The 26,421-nt window shown below is 34.1% G+C and overlaps 3 protein-coding genes across 3 annotated transcripts; 1 reads left to right on the forward strand and 2 right to left on the reverse strand.

The window, feature by feature from the left end:
• The first annotated feature begins 1,120 nt into the window (after positions 1 to 1,120).
• On the forward strand, positions 1,121 to 9,494 carry LOC132308337 (SEC14 cytosolic factor). Its single transcript, XM_059806394.1, has 11 exons — positions 1,121 to 1,430; positions 1,534 to 1,562; positions 2,650 to 2,733; positions 2,880 to 2,933; positions 3,650 to 3,727; positions 4,044 to 4,097; positions 4,700 to 4,759; positions 4,847 to 4,942; positions 5,536 to 5,637; positions 5,724 to 5,804; positions 8,456 to 9,494. Exons 1-11 carry the CDS (start codon positions 1,376 to 1,378, stop codon positions 8,801 to 8,803), a joined length of 1,041 nt encoding a protein of 346 aa, XP_059662377.1. The 5' UTR covers positions 1,121 to 1,375; the 3' UTR covers positions 8,804 to 9,494.
• A 1,168-nt stretch (positions 9,495 to 10,662) lies between these two features.
• On the reverse strand, positions 10,663 to 18,138 carry LOC132308336 (uncharacterized). Its single transcript, XM_059806392.1, has 5 exons — positions 17,530 to 18,138; positions 15,275 to 15,360; positions 14,876 to 15,181; positions 14,662 to 14,745; positions 10,663 to 11,431 (listed from the first exon to the last, which is right to left on the reverse strand). Exons 1-5 carry the CDS (start codon positions 17,902 to 17,904, stop codon positions 10,987 to 10,989), a joined length of 1,296 nt encoding a protein of 431 aa, XP_059662375.1. The 5' UTR covers positions 17,905 to 18,138; the 3' UTR covers positions 10,663 to 10,986.
• Positions 18,139 to 19,859: 1,721 nt separating this feature from the next.
• LOC132308338 (WEB family protein At5g55860-like) lies at positions 19,860 to 25,661 on the reverse strand. The gene is made up of 5 exons (XM_059806395.1): positions 25,288 to 25,661; positions 24,951 to 25,134; positions 24,568 to 24,670; positions 22,985 to 23,182; positions 19,860 to 21,846 (listed from the first exon to the last, which is right to left on the reverse strand). Exons 4-5 carry the CDS (start codon positions 23,153 to 23,155, stop codon positions 20,080 to 20,082), a joined length of 1,938 nt encoding a protein of 645 aa, XP_059662378.1. The 5' UTR covers positions 23,156 to 23,182; positions 24,568 to 24,670; positions 24,951 to 25,134; positions 25,288 to 25,661; the 3' UTR covers positions 19,860 to 20,079.
• Positions 25,662 to 26,421: the final 760 nt, after the last annotated feature.

Here is a 26,421-nt window from a genome sequence, read left to right on the forward strand (position 1 = left end):
ATTTAGAATAAAAAATAATGAGAAAAAATAACTTTTAGTGTAATCGAAAAGAGTGAGATATAATGGATGTGTATTTGCTTGAACTATTTCGAAAAGAAAAAAAAAATTATATATAAATTATAATAGTGATGAATAAGTTAAATAAGATTTTTGCAAACTCAAACACATTATCATTTTCTCTTCTGTTTATTCATTCTGACTTTTACACGATTCACAACTATTTGACGAAAATGACATGATGCAATAAGACACCTTGAACACTTAATAACCACTAGTATAAAGTTTTGCTCTTTTTTTTTTTTTTTACTAGGAAAATAATATATAGGCAGCGAAATGGTTGAGGATTTTGCTTCTAAGGCTTCATGAAGTCTTCACTCATGTAGCATAGATCTTTTTGCAATTATTATTTAATTTATTTATTCATACCATTTTTTCATTGTATATTATTAAGAAAATGTTTCAGAGTCTACTTGTTTATTGTGCAGGTAAAATAAGTTTTAAGGTAAATAATATGTTTTCTCCCAATATGTTCTTCCACACAAATATTTTATTACTCACGTGTTGTATTGTTACATATTCTTTTCTAAAGTTCATATAAGATAATAACCAATTTTAAATATATACTGTTCTCAGTAAACTTGTGTCCTTTGTTATGTCTCATCATCAAAGAAATGTTACCTTCGTCCATAAATTTAATATTAGGATTCAAAGAATGAAGTGTAATTTGGATTCCTCCTCTCCACCCAATAATTATACTTTAATGAACACGGAAGAGAAAATCCGTTAATAAGAGTCCAATATTAGACTCTGTTAATCGGAATCACAGCAAGAAAAACAAATGATTTTTTTTCTTTAATATTTATTTTAAACTTAGTTTTTTTTTTTTTTTTTAAAAAAAAAAAAACAGATTTTTTAGCTGAAAATCAAAATGTTGACATATACTCCCATACAACGACCCTCACTAGTTTTAAGTTTTCAACGGCTGACAGGTTGCTAGCATTCATCAAAGTGGGATCCACACATGACATCTATGATCATCTTTTTTCATCTGCAGCTTATTCTGATACAAGCAATACCACCCAAGACTTTGCCATCTGATTTCATTATTTAATTTTAATTTGTTCCCTTTTCCTCTTTTCATCAAAAAGATTTGAGAAGGCAAGAGCTCCAATTTCCATTTCCAGAGGCGCTGGAAAAAAATTAACTTCAATTTTTTAAAAGAAGGGCCACACACTACACTTTTAAGACCCCTTCCCCCCCTCTCTCTCTACACTTCCCTTTCTCTCTCTAAGTTTTCCCAAAATCAAAGAGAGAGGGGATCTCGAGTTCAAATTTTGGGTTCTACATAATTTATTTTGAGACCAAAAAAAAAAAAATGGTCATTATAACACAAGATGTGATCAAACAGTTTCAGAAGTTAATGGAAGAAAGTTAGTTTCTCAATTCCCTCACTTCACATTCTTCCATTTCATCATTTTCTCTTCTTCGATCTACGCAGCCCTAACTTTTACATTGTTTTCTTTGTTGTTACAGTCGATGGACCACTCAAGTATACCTTCGAGGTTCTTCTTCTCTCTCTATCTATATTTACATATATATTTAAGCCTGATCTGTTCTGTATGATTAGAAACAGCAAATCTTCCCAAAGGTGATTTGATCTGGGCGTTTGAAGTTACACTTGATCTTGGTCTGATCTGTTTATTTAATTAATTTTATTTGTTGGTGTGGAAATTTATCTTATTATTATGGTGGATAAATGTCCTACTTTTATGTATCTTGGTTTCATTAGTGGAACTAAGGTTTGAGTTTAGTTCAATAGTTGCTTTAATTCTTAGGTTTAGTGTAGGCTGGTAGAATGTTCACAAAGATCACATGAATTGCTTGATTTTTGTAATTGGTGCTTTGGTCAACGTACTCACCAGAAATTGGGTATGTCTCTGTTTTTTTTTTTTTTCCCCTTTTCTTGATGTGGAAACAAGTTTTGTTTACTCCTCAGTGATGTGCTGAAAGATGGAATCTTTTATGTGATCTTCAATTTTAGTTTTGATAGGGATAATTTAGCTGGGATTTTTACAATGGCACATTCCAAGTCCGAATTAGCTAAACCCTTTTTAAATCTTTTGTTGATGCTTTTTATATTGTTACCCTCGAAGATGCGAGGGGATGTTTTTAGTCATTGTAATGTTCTGATGTTAAACATTTTACCCAATTTAGTTCAACAAGACTACTGGAGTTTAGGTACCGTTAATTATCTATTTCTGATTCTCAAATGTGAATTAACTTTACGGCTCACCTGTATTCTTTCTAGATTAGTAGCTGACAGTTTCTCCCAAGATGATTGATTTTATTTCCATCTAAAAAAGAATAGATAATTGATCTTAAGATTGTCAAATGAGGTAAAATGGTTGGTCTTTGCTGATGGTACCATCCAGATGCAAAATGAAGTTGACATGCTACGAAAATAGTTGAAAATTGGATAACCTAAAACTATGTTACTTCTCCTTGTCTTGTTGCATGCCTCGGACTATAATTGAGTACCAATGAAAGATAAAATAATTGTTGGTCCATTTGTGGTATTAGATGGATATTTGTTCAATTTGAAATTATATCAATCATATGATCTGCATTAATGGTTGAGTTGATTTCCAGAATATGCATCAAGGATATGCAACTGAAACGCTGGTGAGGTTTCTCAAAGCAAGGGATGGAAATGTTTCGAAAGCCCATAAAATGGTTGGATGCATTTAATTTAAGTTGAAATTTACAACCAAATGTTGCTTGAGAACTTTATTTATGCATTCATCTTCAAATTTTTTTCTTTTCTTTTTTTTGGTAAGTATTCATCTTCAATTCTCACTGACTATGCACAACTGTCCCAGCTGGATGATTGTTTAAAGTGGAGGATACAAAATGAGATTGACAATATATTGACGGTAAGTTTTATCATTATGTGTAAATCAACTAAGCATCCCTTTCTGTATCTAATTATGCTGTTTTGAGCTTGTTCATGACATGGTTTTCACATAATATGTTTTTTTTTTTTTAAATCAGACAAGAAGCTTTAGCGTACACAATTATTAGTGTTGAACCTATATTTGACATCTGACTGTTTCTTCGTCTTGAAAGTTGCATTAACTGGCTTCTAAGTTAAGCCATTTATTGTGTTATTGTCCTCATTACATCTAAGGTATTCTCTGCAGCTTTTAGCATGAAACCTTGACCCCAATTTTTCTGAACTTAATTGGGATTATGCATCTTAATTTAGAGAACACCGCTTAAGGTATCCATGAATTTATTTTTGATTCTTACTTTCTTAAAAATGCATGTTCGGAATCTGTGGTTAATATCTTATTTCCATTATGAGGGTGTTTGCCACCAAGGGTTTATCTATGTGGTTCATTGGAAAACAAGGCTATAAAACTTCTTTTTGGGTTGAATTATCTCTTTGGATATAACTTATTGATTTTCATGGAAGTTAAAATATGTGACATGAAATTGGCTAAAAAAAACATTTAGAAAATCTAAAAGAAACTAATTTTGAAAGATTGTAGAGTTCACGGTAGTTCAAACTGTCTGGTAACTTAACTCCTCGCTGATGTGGCCATTAATCATTTTTTTAATTACTAATTTTAACTGGTTCTCTGCACAGAAACCAATTGTTCCTGCTGATTTATACAGAGGAGTGCGAGATTCATATCTTGTAGGAATGTCTGGTTACTCAAAGGAGGTATTCCTTTTATGTAATCAATTTTTTTTTTTTTTTGATTACTAATTCTTACTATTAATGTTTTGTAGTGCTTCTTTCCCTAAATATGTTTAACAACTCAAAATTTAATTTTGTCTTAGTGATATGTATATATCTTACTCTCTTGATATATATAATTATATATGCTAAGAAAAAGAATGAATTCTACTTAAAATTAAAAAAAAAAAAAAAAAAGATAAGAAAAGTTATTAATTAATTTTTAAAAATTATGGATGTGGTTATTTTGACAATGTCATGCTTACCCACTTATTATATTTTATTTCATAAACTTTTCCAGGGTCTTCCTGTCATTGCTATTGGTGTTGGACTCTGCACATTTGACAAAGCATCTGTAAGGATATTATAATTTCTAATTTTTTTAAATTTCTTGATTTGGGGCTACAAAATAACTTCAATACTATAAAATAATTGTGAAAACCATTGTATGAAACCATGCTAGATTCATTGCCATGATATTTAACTGCAACAAGTGGGCTCACTTTCTGATTTGAAAAAATGTGCCACATTAGGGCATATGGTATAATCTCTTAGCTGGAATTTGCACTTATTGTGTTATGAAACATTTGCATTAAGCATCAGGTCACATCCTGAAGAATTTTGGTATGGAAGTATCAAATCATTAATGTGGAAGCGGCAAATGTCTGGGTCTATGTTTACATACGATAAAGCTTACATTTGCCTGAGATGTTCTAAATTTTAAATAACCAGTGCCATAAAGCTTGTGGGTATGTATTTCCTCGTGCTTCTTCTGGATGAGAACACCCTAACTTCTGAGTGCGACAAAAACCCTTACTAGCTGCTGCATGAATGTCATTGAGCAAACTCAAGAAATTCTATGCTGCTTTGTGCATTTTTGTATATGTATATTTTCTTGTAGTGAAATTAGTTTTCTATTGTGTGATATTTACTTGTATAATTCGTTTTTCATTTTAGATTCATTGTTACGTTCAGTCACACATCCAAATGAATGAATACAGAGATCGGGTAATACTGGTGAGTATGGTATATGAAGACTTGAGATTGTATAATTATAGTTCTTACTATTAGCTTTTATTGTAGCCTATTTGTGTTTTGTTGTAGCCGTCTGCATCAAAGAAGTATGGACGATGTATTGGAACCTGTGTGAAGATTTTGGATATGACCGGTCTAAAGCTTTCAGCACTGAACCACATTAAGGTATCTTTTGTATTGCATAATCTTCTAATATTACTTCTTATTTATTCTAATTTCTAACTATGAGGATTTTTTTTATGTGGAAAAAATTCCCCCATTAATATTCCTGATGCTTATAACATTGTTGCCTTTTAGCAAGTAGCAGCCAATTTCATGTACTAATTATCAGGAGACCTGATTTAGTCATCTCTTGATCAGGAGTTATTCACATAGTATTTCTCACCATGATTATAAATTCAATCCCCCCCCCCCCCCCCCCCCCCCCCTCCAAAAAAAAAAAAAAAAAATCTAAAAATCCCAAAAACCTACCATCTTTTATCTTTGAGAACAATCTTTCACTGGCAACAAAAACCTTGAGGTGATCACCTGTGCTATGTGATTCCATTTAATTAGAATATCTACCAGTTGAACTATTATTCAGCATATGTATGAGTGATAACCAACAGTTGAACTATTATTCATATGTGTATGAGTGATTTGGACACGCGCATCTTTCATTTTATGTCGAGTTAGGACACAGTTTACTCATTCTATTCAATTGTCGTCTTGGGACCACGTATCGTTCACACTTCATTTTGCGCTTGTTGGCTTTTCAGCTAATGACTGTTATATCTACCATCGATGACCTCAACTATCCAGAGAAGACAGATGCATATTACATTGTCAATGCACCATACATATTTTCAGCATGCTGGAAGGTTTGCTTCTATCTTTTTTATAAAGAAATGTCAACAGTTCTTATAGGAACAAATTATCAACAGCTTAGAATTTTTACTGCTGGCAGGTTGTGAGGCCACTTTTGCAAGAAAGAACAAGAAAGAAGATTCAGGTGCTGTCAGGTTGTGGGAGAGATGACTTGTTGAAGGTAAGTCTACTTCCCTGTCATGGTTTTTGGGTTCTTTTTCTTGTACAGTAACTACAGTCACCCCTCTAATAATTGGTTTTTATGATTTAATAATTATAAAAAATAATAATTTTAGAGGAGCAAACTTGGTACCAGAGTGAAAAGTAATAATTTCTAACTTAATAATTAATGATGTAGAAGAAAAAATTATTACTACATTGTTTATTATTTGAATGATAATATATTAAGAGATGCAAACATTCACAAGAGAAAGTTTAATTGTAAGCTGACCTATGTCTTGGTTTGGTTGATTTCAATTTTTTTTTTTAGTGACTTGTTTGGTCAATAAAATTCTTGAGTAATTAAATACATAGGATATGCACCTGTCTCACCAACATTTAAGTTAATAATTTATTTCAAATAAGATTGTAATTTTTCTTTTCTCAGTATGGCAAAGTTATTAGATGTAAGATATATATTGTTATGTTAACTTATTGTTGAAAAGTTGTGTTATTCACCTACTTAAGAGACTTTGTAAACTATGTTAAGTAGTTTGCCAAACCTGAATTATGTACATTCGGCTCTTCGGACTTGGTCAGGATGATTGAGCCTGCATCTATGAGGTCATTTTTCTGTTGAAGCCTATTTAAACCCATCTTATCCCCAATATTTGGTACTTTTTCTTTCTTTCTCCTTCCTCTCCCGCTCTCATGGTGATACAAAATCTTGAAATTTCAGTCCATTCTCGGACCAATAACCTCTCTCTTTCCTTCTTTCTAGGTTTCCCAATGACCGTGCCCCTTTTCAATCTGGGTCCGTATTTAACTGTCTCAAGACTTTACCTCGGTTTCATCTCTGTCTTCTTTGCTCTTTAATTCATAGTTTCATACATACATACATACTATATATATATATACACACACACACACACATTGTATATTAAGAGATGCAAACATTCACAAAGAGAGTTTAATAGTAAGCTGACCTATGTCTTGGTTTGGTTGATTTCAATTTTTTTTTTAGTGACTTGTTTGGTCAATAAAATTCTCGACTAATTAAATACGTAGGATATGCACCTGTCTCACCAACATTTAAGTTAATAATTTAATTAAAATAAGATTGTAAATTTTCTTCTCAGTATGGCAAAGTTAATGGATTTAATATATATATATTGTTATGTTAACTTATTGTTGAAAAGTTATTGGTTATTCACCTACCAAAAAATATTGTCGTTTGTTTTTGCCTTTTTGGCATGTTAGATGTCAATATGATTTGCTGGATTTTGTGATGATTTAAAGCAACTTAATAATTCTATTAATTAATAAAATTATTATTTTTCCATAGTAGTAATATTTAAGAAACTTGACTTGAAGCACATCTCTGGTTTAGAAACCAAAATCTTAGGATAATGAAATGTCATTCTTTTATTTCACAGTTTGATGTCTGGAAGTTGGTGGTTCCTAATGTAATTTGTACAAAGTACCATAATGGTGTTCTATCTGTTGTTTAGTGGTACCATATTAGTCAAATGGTGTACTTTTAAGGATGACTTCTGTATTTTTTATCATACATCACATCCTAAATATGAGCTGAACTAACTTTTTTTTTAAACAACTCAAAAGAGTAATTAAAAAAGAAAGCCAAATTCTGAGAAATGATGAACATTGGTAATTTTAATAACATGCTCATATTAAGTAAACTTATGCTGTCGACTACTCTGTATTACCCAATGGCATTTGGACTTGCAATATCAATCACATGCTCCAAAAAGAGAAGGGCATTTACTTGAAACATTTAAAATCCTTTTCAGTGATAGCGAAATAGACTTTTTTATTGCCAGGGTGATAGATTGTGCAATATCTAAGAAATTTCTATGATATTATTGAAGTGGACTTGACCATACAAGTATGGGTAGTCGTATGCATCAGAATGAGGAAGAGAAAGGGTTGGGGAAAGAAGCGTCCAGAAACTAGATGGTGATCTTGAAAAGGAACTAATAAATTGTATGCTAAGGAAAGATGATGTAATATAGAAGAAGAAAGAAATGTCTTTCTTGGTTAATCTGGGAAAGACGGTCAAAATTTAAGGGGTTTGATGACTTGTGTTGATGGGAACTTAGAATAGATCACCTAGATAGAGTTGAAGGCAAAAGAATCAAGTTTTGTAGTTTACCAGTACTGGGCAATATATTCTTCAACGATTTGAAGTTCTGCCTTTGCGTTATCTTGTCCATATGATGCTAATGGACATTGGCAAACCATGTCATTCTGTGATTAGCCAATTCATTCTCAATCTGGGACATTCAGGCACGGTAATTGTTTGAAAGTGGTTTGGTGCCCGTCTGAAATTGATAAAACAACATTTATACTATTGATTTGCTGAAGCCATACATGCAAAAACTTAAAAGGGTGAGGCTTCATATTCAATCAGGGAACTGGAATTAGTGGGGTTTTGGCCAGTTCTACAGACTGCAGCATTTGCTTAGTGAGGGCCTCTCCCATCATCTTCCTCGTTCATCTATGAGTTTTTTTTTTTTTTGGTTATAGTTTGTGTATCCCCAAATAGTTGGGAAAAGGTTTGGTGGTGGTGCTTTTGTTCTTCAGAGTTGAGACTTGCTTTTCTTTTTTTATTCATCACTTGTTTGACATTGTTGACTCACAAATTGAATACAGATAATGGATTATGCATCACTCCCGCATTTTTGTAGAAGAGAAGGCTCGGGATCATCTGGACATTCTAGGAATGGAACCACTGATGATTGTTTCTCGCTGGACCATGCTTTTCATCACCAGCTCTATAACTATATCAAGCAGCAAGCTATGCTCGTAGACTCCATTGCACCAATCAAACAAGGGCCATTCCGTGCACCAATCAAACAAGGGTCATTCCATGTGGATTTTCCTGAGCCAAACCCAGAAGATACAAAGATTGCTGAAACTTTAGAGACCGAGTTTCAAAGGCTTGGTGTTCAGAATGGGCATTCCAACTCACGAAATGACCTGAAGGTCAGCAGTGATTGAGAGCTGAAGGAAAAGCACACCATGTCTGGTCCAAATATGACCCCATAACAGGCACTTGTGGACAAGTAAGTACTCCATAAAGCTGTTGGATGGGGGTTAATTTACAGATGCCATAGCAATGGCTTGCATTAGCCTCAATGCAGGTTTGGTAGGACTAAGTTTAGTTGAAATTATCACCTTGGTGTGGATGATCATACCATCGCCCAAAAATGTTACAATCACAAGAGCAAGTGTAACTTTTATAAGTCATTTCTATTCGCTTAAAAATAATCTCTCCGCACATATTTGCTCCATGAAGCACTTGCGAAGTTCAAAAGGAAAAAAATAAAAATAAAAATGATTGCTTGTCTTACACATATACTGTTTTAAAAAAAAAGGGTAATCAAGAACACAGGCATTCGTTATGTTCCCATGGAGATTTAAATCCTTTAACCCTTCTTATACCACTTGAGCTAAAGGCTTGGTGTTGGTTGGATTGCATTTCATGCAAAATGCTAAACCCGGAAGAAACCTATTTTGACATTTAATTCGCAGTGAAGCAAAAGGGTTTTTGTGCTGGCATAGCTGTTTTAGGTAAATGACATTTTGACGGTGAGCTTAAGGGGAGAAATTATTAGCATAAAGGTGTGAAATGGGGGGTGTTAATCTTTAGTATTTGTCAGAAGTTAAAAAAAAAAAAAAAAAAAACAAAACGAAACGAAAAAAACAAAAATGGTTTGAGGATAAGGTAGCTTAATTTTGCATTGAGGGAATTTCCATGTGAAATTGTCAACCAGATGGGCTATTCTTCTGCGTTGACATTTTGTAAATGACATTTTGACGGTGAGCTGAAGGGGAGAAATTATTAGCATAAAGGTGTGAAATGGGGGGTGTTAATCTTTAGTATTTGTCAGAAGTTAAAAAAAAAAAAAAAAAAAAACAAAAAACAAAACAAAACGAAAAAAACAAAAATGGTTTGAGGATAAGGTAGCTTAATTTTGCATTGAGGGAATTGTTCCATGTGAAATTGTCAACCAGATGGGCTATTCTTCTGCGTTGACATTTTGTAAATGACATTTTGACGGTGAGCTGAAGGGGAGAAATTATTAGCATAAAGGTCTGAAATGGGGGTTGTTAATCTTTAGTATTTGTCATACTTTGATGCATGAAAATGATCAGGAAGGGCATAAATTGCATGTTTAATCTAACACTCAATCATGATTGGTTGCCATCAGCTTGATCTCGATGTATAAAATAAAAAAAAAATGTAAGGAATAAATTTATGTTATTTTGTTGCTGATTTTTTTTTTTTGTCAAATTCATTGGAGGCACTAACCCACTGAGTTATAGAGGTATCTGCATGCATCATATTAATAATAGCTATAATAAAAATAATGACTTATGAAAAAAAAATTATGAGGGCAAGTTGTCACCCCACCTCTCAAATCTTAAGATACACACCTAGGATCTCCTTTCATATATGTAAACCACCACCAGTTCCATAAGCAAGCAAATGCTAAGAATAAAGGGACAACTAAATAATAAAAATAAATATAATCTAGAAACACACTTTTATATGTGTGTGTGTGTGACAAACACAAAATGGTGGACAAAGGTTGGTGGTGTTGTGATTCTTGTGGAGTGGAGGACACGATGGTCTAGATTCAGGCATAGTGATCTTGTGCGGTGATGATGGTGACGTAGAGATGGTGATGGCTTGGAATTTTTTATTTTTTATTTTTTTTTAACTTCCACAAAATGAAGAAAATGACAATTGTGCCCTCAGCTTTCAACTCTAGTAGCCTAATGAACTTTATTGTCTGATAGATCAGTTCTATTTTTGAGTAAGCAATGCAACACATTTTGATTCAGACTGAAAATTAACACAAATCAATGTACTAACAAGTCTATAACATACAACGTGTAGATACTGTCGACATTCCATTTGAGATTTTAGAGACTATAATATCCTTATATTACAAAATCCAGATTTAGACATCAAGCCATGCATTGAAAACAAACAGAATTGAAGTACACAAACCCATATTCATAAACATATATATCTGACAATTTACCGCCTTTCCTCTCAAAAATTAAATAAGATCTTGAAACTGTAGATGCATTGCATGTTTCTCGTAAACTTGGGAGACAATAGGACAAAGCGTTCTACCTGCTATGGGATTGACACATCCAAGTTTGGTTGTTTAACTCAACTGTTTGTAGCAGCTATAGGCTAGGGCAACTGAGAATGCAGCACCAATAACAGCAAGAGCTGCATATGTATCTTCACGCTCCCAGCTCTCAAACCATGTTGGCATTGCACACACCTTGCGGCAAGCCCCTTTACCACTATTATTTCGAGACACTTGTTTCTTGCTGCTCTTCTTCTTTTCAGTTGTCAATTTTGTCTCCATCTCGTTTAGATCGGGATTGCCAATCTTTTCTGGTAGAGGGTTCTGACAACAAGAGGAGCTTCTATTTTCCTGGCAACAAGCCATATCTTCAACTCGAGATCCATGTACTGCATTACCAATGTCATTTGACTCTGCCGATTCTTCTGCACTTCTTTCCATATATGCGTCACCATTAAGTTGCAGCCTTAGTTCCTGGGATCTCCTCTGGTCTTCTTCTGATAAACCCATCTGTCCCCTGAAGTCAGTTTTACCATAAAAAACGAGTACCATGAATAGTTCATTCATGCGTAGACACATACACTACTAATATACACGCATATATACATTTGCATATTGAGATTGATATATATATATATATATATATATATAGAGAGAGAGAGAGAGAGAGAGAGAGAGGAGGGTATACAACAAACTACAGAGGAACACTATCCTTTTTTCCATGGTGGTAGTCATTTATCAGCACTGCAGGGTGCTACCTACAGAAGTTCCCACTTTATGCTTCACGACTAACAAAATCAAAATTTCATTTCATTTGTGGAAAAAAATGAAAAACAATCAAGCCAGTGTTCAGTCTGATGCAGAGCATAGACTAGTCCACGAAGCCACACTAAACTAGGCGGCTACCATAAGGGCTGCAATCAGATGAGGTTGTCATGGCTGTTGCATTAATGTTTTTGCAGAGAGTTTCTTAGTTAATTAAGTTCTCTTATATATTTTGTATTTTCCTAGTTGTTATGGAAGCTTATGGAGGAAGCTTTGTTAAGAAGCCTATAGAGAAAGCTTTGTTAGGGAAGCTTTTGTAGGAAGCATTTGTAGGAAGATTTTGGTGCCTATAAATAGGCAAATATGTAACTCATATAAGTAGTTGTTTTGAGATTAAATATAGAATTGAATTCAGTTTTCTCCGCCTAAAATTTTTCTTCTGTTCTCCTCCCTCTACTTCACTAGTCATTCTCTCATCTCTTCTTCTCTGTCTCTATCTCACCCCTAATTCTGTTCTCTAGTTCTCTTCCTAATCTCTTCTAGAATTCAATTGCATTCAAGCTATCCATCCTACATCACAGTCCCCTCGAATATTATATGTGTGTGTATATATATTTATATATATATATATATATGTTAATGTAATTTTATAGGACCAGACCATACCAGTCATGAGCCAATAAATTTCATAATCACAACCTAGCCTCGAAATTCTTAGCAACCGTCTGATTTCTCATGATATACTCATATCAACAGACCTTAATTCCAACTACTTGATTCACTTCAAGAAACTTCTTTATCTTTGCCATTGTCTTTCTTCTTCGCCTTGACCTGAGTCCTTCGACGCCTTTGACTCGATTAATTTCAACTGTTGTTACCTATATGACAAACAGTTTAAGTTGGGAGCCTTCTCATTGCTCGCAAGCGCAATGAGCTTGGAAACAGATGACAGTCATCCATTGCAAATGGTAATTGAAAGATATCACCACCAGGATGTCCTCAAGACTGCAATATCAAAAAGCAGAAAAAAAATTCCACTCATAAGTCCAGAAAACCTCCAATTCATTGTTCAGTTTCTTTGTCCAATCACCAATAAAATGAAAAGTGCCCTAACTCGTTGTCAAAGCCACAAAAATAGATGACTATAAGGAACCAAGACCGTGAACAGTGTGGGTACCTAACCCACCATTACATGTGTTGTTGAGGTGGCATACATAACTGCACCATATGGCACTGAGGAAGCAGTCATGTCATCTATAGCTCGCACGTGCTATTTTCCATGGAACCTCCTCCAACAGTCCTCTTTGAATAGGGCTCAACACACCTCTATTAAGTATCATATATAATATCTCACAACCTCAAACCACTGACCATCGACTCTACAGTCTACACATGAACATTCTGGAACAAAATTTCATGAAGTTTAACCGCACCATGCTTCAACCGCACAGTATGCTTTCTCAATAGGCTACATACTCCGCTAGTATTATCTCCAATATACACATTTTTCGGGCAATGTTATATATCTACCCCATTGACTGCCCCCTCTCTTTCTATTATCATCCTGCCTTCTCCATTGGCATGTCAACAGCAGGTTTAGCCGGAGACTTGAAGTGTAGAAACAGATATGATATTGTGGTAAGACACGGCACTATGACAACTTCTTGAAAAACTAGATAAAACAGAGAGAGGATGATATCTATGTAAATATTGTATGCCTGTAGATATGTATAATTTATGTACAAAAAAATAAAATAATAATTATTTACCATTTTATACACATCTAAGACATTATTAACCTTTCTTCTCAGGCAATTTCAATGGAGGGAGTAAACGGAAAGTGTTATTCTACTATTTTGCATACAACTCTAATATAATTTTTTCAGTTGACAACTCAACTTTGTAAAATAACTAAGGTTAAAATTGGTATTTTGAAATTCTCATTTGTTGCCATAAGAAAATTTTATCTTCGATCAGTACTGATAAATTTCATGGGAGGTCAGTGTCTTTTTTTTTTTTTTTTTTTCCAGGGAGGGTAGTGTAATTATGAGAAACCTCACAGGAGAGATTGTAATTAGAGAATGTGTCCAAGTTGTCCAACAATATATTTCAAGCTCTAACACCCTCTCTCGTGTGCGTCTTGCATGTGGCAATGCAAATTGACCAAACCAAAAAGTGCATACTTCAAAAAAATTTGGCAAAATAATAACATATTCGGAGACTTGAACGCAAGACTTGGCGGACCCAATAATTGCATATATGGAAACTTGAACCCAAGACCACCCGAAACAAAAACTATGATACCATGTTAGACTACCAATTGTAACTTAAGTATTTGTATCATTAATTCCTTATTGAGGGTAATGTTAGAAGAAGGAAAGACCGACACTAGCATGGGTCGAGATAGGAATTATATGATAGCAAATGGTTTAGTTCAGCCTATAGCCTTAGAGCGGAATGACAAAAACTTATTCTTGTACCCGACACCAAATAGCTGAGAAAAGGCTTTATTGAGCCTAGTAGAATTGCATTTACTCCAATGGAAATTTTCTACCAGAAAACTAAAAGGAAAAAAGACAAAACTGCACAACTAGCTGTACAAGCTTAAGGAGATGACTTTTTTTGTGTCAATGCCAATAAATCGAGAATCCCTCAAAATATTTCAAGCAAACTTAAAAGGCTTGCAGATTTCCAATGGAACATGAACTTGAGAAACACTGAAAAACTGCCCACACCCACAGATTACACAGAAAAGGTAGGGCAACTTTTTCATATTTTGGCTGCACATACTCATACATGACAAACAGCCCAATTTTTTAATTCTCTCTTTTATCTTTGTTATCCATGAAAGAGCTGTAATGCACATCATTTTAGTTGATGGTGCCAACAGAATATCCTCCAAAATTCTATCATGCAATAAAGACATGCAACTACAACAAGACTTGATCTCTGAAGTTAGAAAAACTAACAATAGAAAATTACCTCCACATCCAATCAACAATTTCTCCTTTCCCAATATGCTGCTCGAGCAAAATAGTTACATCATCTGGGGTAACATAGCCATACCTATGGAATATTAAAAAAGAATGGTTCCACAATCACTCAAGAAAAGCTAAGGCTTACACTTAGAATTAAAAGATAAGATGAAAGCATTAGGTGGGCAAAATATATGAATTAACGAAGGGAATCTCCTTACCAGTGGCCAGTGACTTCTCCATTTATATTTGATCCGAATATGATCACATTTCCTGCATACTTGTGCCCCCCAATGTGTGAGCATGCACTAACAGACACTTTACTTTGAAGACCACGTGATTCTATCTCTTCCTTGAATCTAGTAATCAGAGCAGGTCCACAAACACCACACCTTCGATCTCTGCTCCCATGACAACATACAAAAACGTATGAGCCCTTCAGTGTTTCAGGAGTTCCAGGCAGCCATTCCCCATCTTTCACAAGCACTTCTTCGACAAATGTGTCAATATCAAAATGTGTCAATCTCCTGCATCCTTTGTAAAGATTTTAATCAATGTTAGGAGCCAAAAAGAAAAAAGAGAAGAGCATCTAAAAAGGTAGTCAAGAGGCTGAATTTGACCTGTATCTGATCATGTCTGGAAAGATTAATACATCTCCATTTGATGTCTCAGTCCCATCATGCCCCTCACATATTGTCAATCGTGTCTTGAGAAAGGGAGGGAAATTGCAACATCAAAAAGATTTAAGTCAGCTATAATAACTAGAAGCCAAGATAAGCTGCATGGCATAGTTAAGGCATATGGTTTCAAGAAGTAAAGCATATATAAGTGATAAATCCAACCAAATTCAAGATTGAAACAGCATTATTTGACCAAATAAACCGAAAAAAATCCTTATTGTATCAATTTAATTACATGAATTAACTATTGGAGTAGTGGGGTTAATGTTTTCATATTGTTCATGTTGATCTAGATAAGAAAATGTACACTCCTAGACCATAGAAGCAAAAGAAACTTTTTGAATGAGAATCCATAGAGGCGTAGACTAACATATTTTAGCTGGTAGAATATTCTATATCTTCTTTTAATATAGATAAAACATCTATTACTGCTTGGCAAGATTAATTTTTCAACCCAGTGAATTCACAAAATGTACAGAGCACACATGCACATGAGCATATAAATACACAACATAAGCTTGATCTAGTGCCGAAGGGGTACCTAGTACCTACCTAGACATACATTTAGTTATACTTGTACCCTACATTAGCATTACTGAAAATCGTAAAAACCAAATGATAACTTAGACTTGTGAAGCGGAAAAGTTGACTAAAAAAATCAGTTTATGAAACAAGTCAAAGCACCTTGAAAACTGATAATAGAGATCCAATGAAAATCTGTCAATCAGACTTTTGAGTTTCGAAGAAATGTTGGAAGAAGTTTTATCATGTGCCAGGGCCAATGGCAGAGAGTAAAACTTGAAATTTCCTAAATTTCAAAATATTACAACTCAAGTAGTAAAATTCCCAATTATAACAAAGCAGAAGAAGAACAGATCATCAAACATTCTTAAATCTAAAGTCGTTGAATATCTTCATCTCTCACAAATTGCTTCATAGAAAATGCCGAACCAAACAGATTGCATCACCAAGTACTAAATTGTGTTCCTTAACATCATTAATTATCATATTACTGGTGAGACAGCTGAATGTTAACTAGAATATTATAGATGCAATAGCTGAATCTGAACTCCATGCATCATAATTTCTAGACAATTCACTATACAAAAAGTAGGATAAAGGGTAAAAGTCCAGATGAACAATAAAGTTTTCTCCTCATACAGTTTAGTGTTAATATTGAAGTTCACAAAAACTGATAGTTGATAAGCTTCAAAATTCCTAGAAATGCTGATAACACAAGTTCATAATTTCAGTCCCAACAGTAATTAGAGGATTGTTGCCAAACACAGTAAATAATTTATTCATCATCGGCAGACCTCTTTTCACGATTCGTTTAAATAAAGATTTTATTACTTCTGGTGCACTTGTGGATGGTTTATACTTAGTTACTCCAAACTCCTATGTGATGCATAACACTAAATTAGATACATCATTGGCAAATCTAAAAGTTAAGAGAAAGTCACCATCTCCTAGTTCAATGTATTTTTGGCATTTAAGACTTGGTCATATTAATCCAAATAGGATTCAAAGATTGGTTAAAGAAGGTTTAATACCTAGGGAGGTAGAGGTGCCTATGCCAACATGTGAATCTTGTTTGGAAGGTGAAGACCTGCTTTTCACTGATTATGATGCAAACCAAACCAACAGCATAATTATGTTGGCAAATTCCAGCACTATTCCTACACAACATTACTCTTATTATAATCCTTTTTGTGGATTCGATCAGATGGAAAATGTTGCAATACAACTATGTAAAGAATTTATGGGAAATTATGTGAGAGAGAACGAAAAACAAATTCAGCAAGCTAAATCTAAGAAACCAAATTTAAGCTGCTCACAATCCCCAAATTGAATGTCAAAGCAAATAACACTGCTTCATTCATTGGATTCCATAACAAACACCTACAATATTCTAAAACCCTAATCCCCTGGACGTGAAATGAAAACCAACAAAATTCAGAACAATGGAAAATACATGCTTCATTCAAACACAGAAGCAACTTCAACAGAAATTCCTATTGAAGAAACGCTAGTCTCTATCACAGAACCCACTTCCTATTGTTTGAAGCACCACAACCCATGTCCAAAATCATCCAAAAATACGAACATAGACAAACAACAGAAACCCAGTTTAAATCAAGAAATAGAAAACCAAACCCGCATTAAAATTAAGAAATCAAAGACAACCCACAAACCTGTTTCTTCATATCACCCTTTTTAGCCACGAGAGCGGCTGAGAGAAGCCTCGGCAACCGGTCGAACTCAGCAGCCTCGATGCGGGGAGGCCACACCCGAGGGTTCTTATAGCATAGAAACACATGGCGATCGTAGTACTCTACGGTCCCCACCAGTGGGCCCTGTCGAAACTCAGGCCGCAAGAACCCAAACTCGGCGTCGCTTCCGCCGTCGAGGCCCCCGAGAAAACCCTCGTTCTGGAAGCTTCCAGAAGCGCTCCCAATCTGTGAATTGCTACCAGGGTCGAGAAGGAAGCTGTCTCCGTCTGAGAATGCGACTGGGGACGATGTTGATGGGTTCATGAATGTGAGAGGTTCGTCTCTGTTGCTTGCCATTGTAGTGTTCGACAAATGTCCCCTGAGAAACCGATACGTATAGAGAGAGAACCAAACTATAACTATATCGTACTCCGTATTTCAGAGAGGAGAGAGTGAGTGAGTATATACGTTACTGTGTTTTACTTCCACTGATATTGGAAGTGGGTTGCTACTACTAAAAATTGGTTTCGGTGGACTTGTCTGGTAATTGAATAGTGACGATTGAACATGCGGGACACTGTCCTACCCATACAATGTGGTCTAACTATCCGCATCACATTTTATACATTAGGTCAAACTCAAGTTTACTGTTAAATACAACGGTCTGATGCTGTAAAACATCAGATGGGCTATACATATAGAGGATTTTGGTTCGAAGAAAAATGATGCTCCATCAAAATTAAACTGTGCACAAAATTTCGCTACTAAAAATTAGTAAGATTTACCATTATAGAGGTGAATATAATATAAATTTTTATACTCTTCTCCTAAAAAAATGTCATGTTTTTCTATTTGATCTGTCCCAAAATAATTATTCATTTTTTTTTTCAAACAATATATTTTATATCTTTCCATATACTATCTCCATCCCTTATTAGTTGTCCATCTTTGATTTTATAACTTTTTAAGGGACATGTAATTAATGCATTGTCCCTTTTTAAAATTACCAAATTATCCTTTTAAATTTAAATATATATAGTTTCAAAGTTCGAAATTTTTTAAAAAGATAAAAGACAATGATGGAAATATAAAGAAAAGAAGCTTTGACTTTTCAAAGAGGACAACTAATTTGTGACAGGTAAAAAAGAGAAAAATGGACTACTAATAAAGGACGGAGGGAGTATGTTTTTGGAGTTTAAAATTTCAAAACAAATTTAAAAGGGTAAATTAGTAACTTTTTAAGAAAATAAGGCATGCCCCATGTGTTTCCTTAAAAATTCCTATTCTCAATTGAGAAGGGGAATAGTAAATATAATGTAGTGTGCACCATGCCAAAAACAAAAAGTAAAGAAAATATTTTGATTTATAAGTATATAATGATCAAACCGTTGACTAAAATATAATTCACTATCTATCACATTGGATGCTCGAAACAAAATCAAATATATAGCAAATTGAATGGTTGAAAAAATAGTGGCTATGTGAGATAGGAAAAGCAACACAAGTGACTTACAATCGGGTGAAAATCACCTCCAGTGAAATAGTGTATTATTTTCTCCATTTTAAAATAAGTGGTTCAAAAATGACAACGTCACCTATATTTGGGATGCATAATAGGAAAATGTTGGAAGATACTATAAAAAAAATGTTAGAATGCACTTTTACTCACAAAAATAAAGAAAATGAACTATTGTACAAATGGAAAGTACGCTCATCCCTTACAACTCATGCACACATGTATTAAAAAAATTACCAAGCGAATTCTGCCCCTAGTGCACTTGACTTCCCCAAATTGAGAATATGAGGTACGAGTTTTGCTGTTAATTCAAATAATATTTAAATAAGCAAACAATGCTATAAGTCAGCAAATTGAATTTCCCAAGCCCAAAACAAATAAAAAGAATTATATTGAAAATCAATCTAAATTGAATTGTAGTTTAAAACTTTGAAGTATGCCACACCTGGTTTTTTTTTTTTTTTTTTGAGCAATTTATGGAATAATGACTGATGATATTTTTTTACCATTTAAAATAGAGCAATAAGGGTTTAAGTCTTGTTGGAACAAAGCAAGTCTACCATCCAAGGAAAAAAAAATTTAAAACTTGCGATGTCAATTAAAAATATTGATTATTACCCACTACAAATTGGTATTTATACATTTAGAAAATGAGCTATAATATTACAAAACTTGTTGGGCATCTTACAATTTTTGTATCAATGTGTTTCAAACCATGGAGTGACCTTTTTAAAGTGTGCCGAGCAGCAGGTTGTACATGACATCAAACTCCAAATTCTCCTGGACTTTTGCACCATAGAAAAAAAATCATGTAATAAAATCTCCAACATCTTGTAGCTTGTTTATACAAAAAATACTCTTAATCACTTCCATTCTATCTTGACATTCAATACTGTACCCAGACATACAAAATAACAAAATTTGATCCTAGTGGTCTTAGATGCACGCACAACCAAGGTATTAACAATTTTATCTCGACCATTCTTAGTTGCACAAACCTTTCACAAAAACGAGTATCACACAGGCATATAAGACGGTGACCCACCCTCCACTAGGTTCTTCTTCCTGTGAAAGATGACGCTGAGGTTAGCCAAAAATACTTTTTTCAATGCAGGATGTTTTTCTTTTTCCAACTTACGAACTCCAATGATCTCTGATGGATTATGCTTTTGAATCAGGTAGTTGTGGGGGGATGATTGTGATGACTCTGTTTCTGCCAGAATCCGAGATGCAACTTCAGCAGCCTTCTTTTGCTCTCGTTCACGCCATCTTTGTAGCTCTCCCTCCACTGCCTTCTTAGCTGCCTCAGCCATCTCAGCTCTCTTCACTGCATCTTTTGCTGCAGCTTTCATTTCATCAATCTCCTTCTGAGTTCCCTCTAGTCTCTTGTGGGCCTCATTTTCACTAGCTTTCACAGCTTCTACCTGAGCCATTGCAGCAGCCACTTTCATTTCTGCTAATTTGTCAGATTCCTCAACTTTCCGGCTTAACGATTCAAATTCTTCTCTTGATATTGTGATTTGGGCACCAAATTCAGAGGTTGAGGCACGTGCTGCATCAGTTCTCTCAGACAATATCTTAATTTGATCAAGGGCCCTTGCTTCGGCAGCCTTTGCCTCTTCAGCTTCCTCCAATGCAATTTTTAGCTTATTCTCTGCCTCTTCTAGCACGATTCTAGTGGCTTCAGATTCCTCCTTCAGCTCTTCAGCTTTCTTCTTCATCTCTTCTGCTTCATGTTTTGCATTTTCACTTTCTGATGATAGTTGGTGGAAGGCTGAAATCATTTCTTCAGAAGCAACTCTTACTCTGGATTCTTCAGAAAGGGCTGCTTCAAGCTCAGACTTACTTTTCCGGAGCTTGACATGCAGATTCCCCACAATAGATTCAGTTTCTGCTTCCTTCTCCTTCAGTTCAGAATGCTCTTTCTTCACATTCTCCAGCTCCAGCTTCAAGGACTCCATCAAGCTTCGGAGGGAACCTTCTCCTTCTGCTACTTTATGCAATGACTCCTTAGCATAATCCAGCTCTTCGGTGACAATTTTTAAAGAATCAAGATCTGACGCCTTTGTGTTTTCCACATCTTTCTTCAGAGCTCCAATCTCAGTGACCGTTTCAGCCAGCTGTGCCTCAATATTCTTGGACAGCTCAGGATCAAACTCTTTTTTCAAAGCAATCAATTTTTTTGCTGACTCTTCAAGTGTGGTTTTATATGACTGCTTTTGAACATTCTTTTCAGCATATATCTTTGCTTGCTTTTGCTGGGCTTGCTCAGTTGCAAGCTTCACCTGACCAATTGATTCCTGCACAGTGGTAATTTCCTTTGAAAGCTCACCAGCTCTCTCCATGTTTACTTTGGCTTCCTGCTCAGCTTCTGCTGCTTGCTTGAAGGCAGCAACTTTTGCTTCCATGGATGCATCATAATCCTGATGGATTTGTCTTAACTCTTGTTTTGCAGTATCGAGTTCAGCAATTGCAGACATGTAATGCTTTCTTGAACTTTCTAAATCCTGTTTCCAGTCACCATCAGTACCCACAGGATTGCCACAGTTGGCTTCTCTAAGTTGTTTCACCAGATCTCTTGAAGCCTCTGTTGCCTTGATCACTGATTCTTTTGATTCACCAACAATATTCAGCTTCTGTGTAAGATCATCAACTGTTCTTTTAGACTTTACAAGGTCTACAAGTGCTTGGGCTTTTGTAATTTCAGCATTCTTCAGCTGCTCCTTCAACTTGCTCAACTCTTTCTGGGCCAAGTGAAGCTGGGTCTCTTTCGCCAATACCTTCTGCAGTAAAACCACCAAAGAAAAACAATTATATACTATAAAAGGAATTCGATAACTAATTAGAAGATAGTAGCTAAATGTCATTTATAACTGTAACTAATTAGAAGCCAATAATTTATGTCAAAGTAATTTACCCAATTATTTGCTAAATAAACAAGTCAAACCAGGCCAAAAGAAAAAGAGAAGTTAACCAAAGTAATATTCCATGAATAACCTCCTGTATGCAACGTAATTAACTTGTTTTTTTTTATTATTTTACTTGATTTAGGCAAACAATGAGAATAAAAACGCTCGACTCATCTCTTGCATCAAAATGCCATTAACCCATACCATGACAGTTTTTTGGCACTTAGTAGCATAAAGAGTGACAATTTTACAAATGCTTGATGAAGAAAACAAAATAGTCACTCATTAAGCAAAAATGGGAATCAGGTGGAACCTTTTGACAGAAAAAAAATAATAATAATAAAATAAAAAAATAAAAATAAAAATAAAAAAATGAAAAAGAAAACATAAAAAAATTGAAAAAGAAAACATAAGTACACACGCTTACTCAGATCTCTAAACTCCATGAATTTGTAACAGTATTTGGATGTATCAATTCAGTAAGATTCAGAAAATGGAATCTTAAAATGACATAAATAATAATAATAATAATAATAATAATAATAAAAGAGCACTACATGCAAATTTTACACTGTCCAGAATGGCCAGTGATAAGTTTAATTCTCCATCTTCTCTTGCTAACTTAATAATTACTCCATTTATACACTCTTTCAAATATGACCATTGTGACACAAAATTGCCTGACTTAAACAAATGAAATTAATATCCTTCAATAGTCAGCAATAATGTACATTATGACACCCCCCAAATTTTTTGTAGGACGAGTGCATTTTCTTAGATACAAACAGTTCATGCACTTAACAAAAGACAGAATTAAACTCAAAATACTGAAAAATACTGCCATGTGCTTTTAGTCCTAGAAGCAATATACTCAGCTCCATTGGATACGAAACAATTGAGCTTCTCAAGAGTTGTCAGTGACCGCTTAGGGTATTATATCAACATTAGAAGAAGATTGGTACTTCTAACAAACATATCCTGTTACAATATTAAAAGCAACTGTCAGAAATACCTCTGCAGAATGGGATTTTGCCTTTCTAATGGCAGTTTTTCCCCCCGAAAAAGCACCTTCACCAAATAAATTGACGGCATCTTTGACAGATTGAAATGGTGCCCTGGTATCTATCTCTCCAACCTCCACTTTAGGAGAGCCTGCAGCACCTTGGTAGTCTTTGGCACTCATACTGATTTGTTTATCTAAAAAGCCCACCTGTAGATAATAATATAACCAAATGATCATTGTAAGCAAAGGAGCTTTGATCAACAACAATAAGTTTTCCTTTTCTTTTTATTTTTTCCTTTGGGTGTGGGGATTATTGATATATCTCCATGGAAGCAAACATTGATAAATTTTATAAAAAAAATCTAAATGAGCTAACAAATTTATATAGCATATTGGGTTTAATTTAGGCTCGAGAACAATTTAAGGCGCCGCCGATTCATGTAAGTGGGGCATACAATGAAGTAACATATATGAGTTCCACCTCACAGAATAAAAATTACAATAACATAACTTCTTCAGTTTTTGGTCAAGTAAACCCATACAAATTATATTTGACATTTTTAGAGTCCAATAACTCCTTTGAACTATATATGACAAAAGTTTTTCCAATAACTTCTTTGCTGAACTGGATTGTGGTGATTGACACTTTTAAGAAATTCTATGACACTAGAAGTCTAGAATGCATATTTTTGAAACCTGTGTTTCAATTCTGAAATGGAAAATGGTAAAAAAATAAATAAATAAAATAAAATAAAATAGATAGGCCTTGCATTTACTAACAGTTGGCCCAATTCCAATTGCCCCCATGATGTCCACATTGCAATGGGTGGTGCCACCCCATAGGTATTACAGTCACATATTTCAATACCACACACATAAGGCAATGAATTCTAATTTTTTTCCCAGTCAGCTCTAAAAAAGGTGGAGTAAAGTAAATTGGCTGAGAGTTCTTAGGAACAACTCAGTCAGTGATTTTGTAGTTGTTCTGGAGAGAAACCACCATATCTTCAATTGATAACATAAAGTACCTCAATATCACTGAGTTGTCCTATTATTCCGTACAAAGTTAATCAAGTGAATCCTTCACGCATGAGAGTTTTGCAAAGTACATTTAGCTACAACCTTATATATTACAACAAATTAAGCATGAACAAACATACAGAAATGCGACCTACCATCTTAAAAGGCATCCAATTTGTTTCCGAACCAGGTAATAACTCTCAAGTCAATAAAGCCTTTTCCCAACTATTTGGGGTTCAAATTTGACAACCAAAAAAATTAAAACTGGTTTTTGTACTCTCTCTCTCTCTTTTTCCCCCAAAAGTTCAAGCAAACACACACACCCACTATATACTTTTACCCACCTTCTCAAAGGGGGAGGAGAGCTTATATCTAGGCTAGAGCCCATTGGGGTGTGTGTGTGTGTGTGTGTGTGTGTATTTTTACAACTACTTCTGTGCCTTTTCTGGGGTGCACAATATAAATAGATATGAAAAGCATTTTAATTTCATTTGTGAGTTGTTGTAAAAAGTTTCAAACACAACTTAAGATGAAGTATTTCAGTGCAAGAAACATGGCATGGACTAACATACCTATAATCCTGTATAACTTCCACCAAATGGACCAGATATTATCCAATGACTCTTTGAATAGTTTTGACTTCAATGGTTGAAATATGCCAGCGCCAACCTTTACCTACAAACCAACATCAGATAATCCGAACTTGGAAGCTTTGTTCAATTCTCAATTTCTCATTGTTTTCAACAAAGAATTGATAAAACATACACATGTATATATATAAAAGAAAAAATTGTGATGAAAACAAAGGTTTCATTTACGCAATCAATCAGATGACCGGAAAATAACAGTGTCTCCCCAAAAAGAAAAAAAAAAAAAAAAAACTTAAGAAAAAGAAAGCGAAAAAAAAGGTCGAAAAGCAGAAAAAGAAAAAGAATCAAACATAATGATAACTTACTTAAAAACCCTAATAATGCGAAAGAGATGAAAGAAAAGCATCAAAACTCCTCGAAATCATCAAACTCCAAAATTCCAAAAAAGAGTGTTTCGATCGTCATAAATCTTGATGAACAGAGATAGATTATCCTTGATCAGCTGCAGTGATGTTCGTATTCTTTCGAAAGTCGAAACCCTTTTCGTATCTGTGGAAAATCAAAGAGAAAAGACGACCAAGAACAGTCCAAGACTCAGTCAAAAGCCTCCAAGAAAATTATGCTACATATAATTTCCCAACGAAAGAAAACATTTTCCTAACGCCTTCAGATGATTTTGAAAAAACACTTAGAAATGAATACCTAATAGATAGGAGTTCTCAGAGAATCGAGAGTTTCGAAACGGTAAAGAGAGTTGAAGTAGAGAGAGAAACTGGAGGAGGGGGTTTTGAAAATTCGAAAGACGTCGCAAGACAAAAGTTACACTCCGGGTGTTTATAATAAAAGAGAGAGAGAGAGAGATAGAGGGCTGTGCCAGGTCAGCAAATATCCAATAAAAATAGTGGTTTTTTTTTTTTTGAACAGTCTTTTCAAAACCGGCTCAATTACAATTGTTATTCAATAATTTTTTTTTTTTCATTGACAAATGTCTCATATGTCCCCCCTTTATGAACCTGAACCCTAGCTCGGAGGGAAGTAAAAGAGATATCCCTAGACCTTTGATTATTAAATCAATTTAAAATGGTAATCCTATTTTACCAATTTGTATATACTTGGTTCCCATCTTTCATATTAAAATGGCTCAATATGAAAATTTTTCTTCACATAATATGTTATTTATATTTTTTTCAAATTAAAGAATTAGAGTACACATAGTTCAATTTGATTCGATTTTTGAATGAACCAAAACTATTCAACAATTTTAAAAATATTAGAATCAAAATAAATTGTTAGAACTAGTGGAACCGAACTGAACCAAACCAAACCGTAATGTTCAATTTGGTTCAATTCGATTATAAAGTTTTTAACTTTCTTTTATATATATATATATATATATTAGTAAAATTCACGTGCGATACACGTGGTAAATTGATCATTGAATAATATAAATATAATAATAACAAGTAACGAAATTTTATATAATATAATAGTAGTAATAATAATTATGTTCATATATGTGATTAAAAATCATATAAAATCGTAAGAGTATATATATATATATATATATATATATATATATATATATATATATATATGTCTAAGTAGTTAAATAAAAATAATTACAACATATACAAAGTACAGACACAATTTGGTGTTTTTTAGAATTCCAAACTAAATAGGAGTTAACAATTATAATAATTGTTGGTAAAAAAAATATTTAATGTAAAGTATTTTATAACTTATTCAAATTATTGTATGCAGATACATATAATATATATATATAGTTTACACCGACTTTATCCTTACCATGATATATGTGTGTGTGTGTGTGTGTGT

The sequence above is a fragment of the Cornus florida genome, unplaced genomic scaffold (assembly GCF_030987335.1).
Source record: "Cornus florida cultivar Cherokee Brave unplaced genomic scaffold, ASM3098733v1 CherokeeBrave_3.0.0_Hap2_Chr05, whole genome shotgun sequence".
NCBI classification, from domain to species: Eukaryota; Viridiplantae; Streptophyta; class Magnoliopsida; order Cornales; family Cornaceae; genus Cornus; species Cornus florida.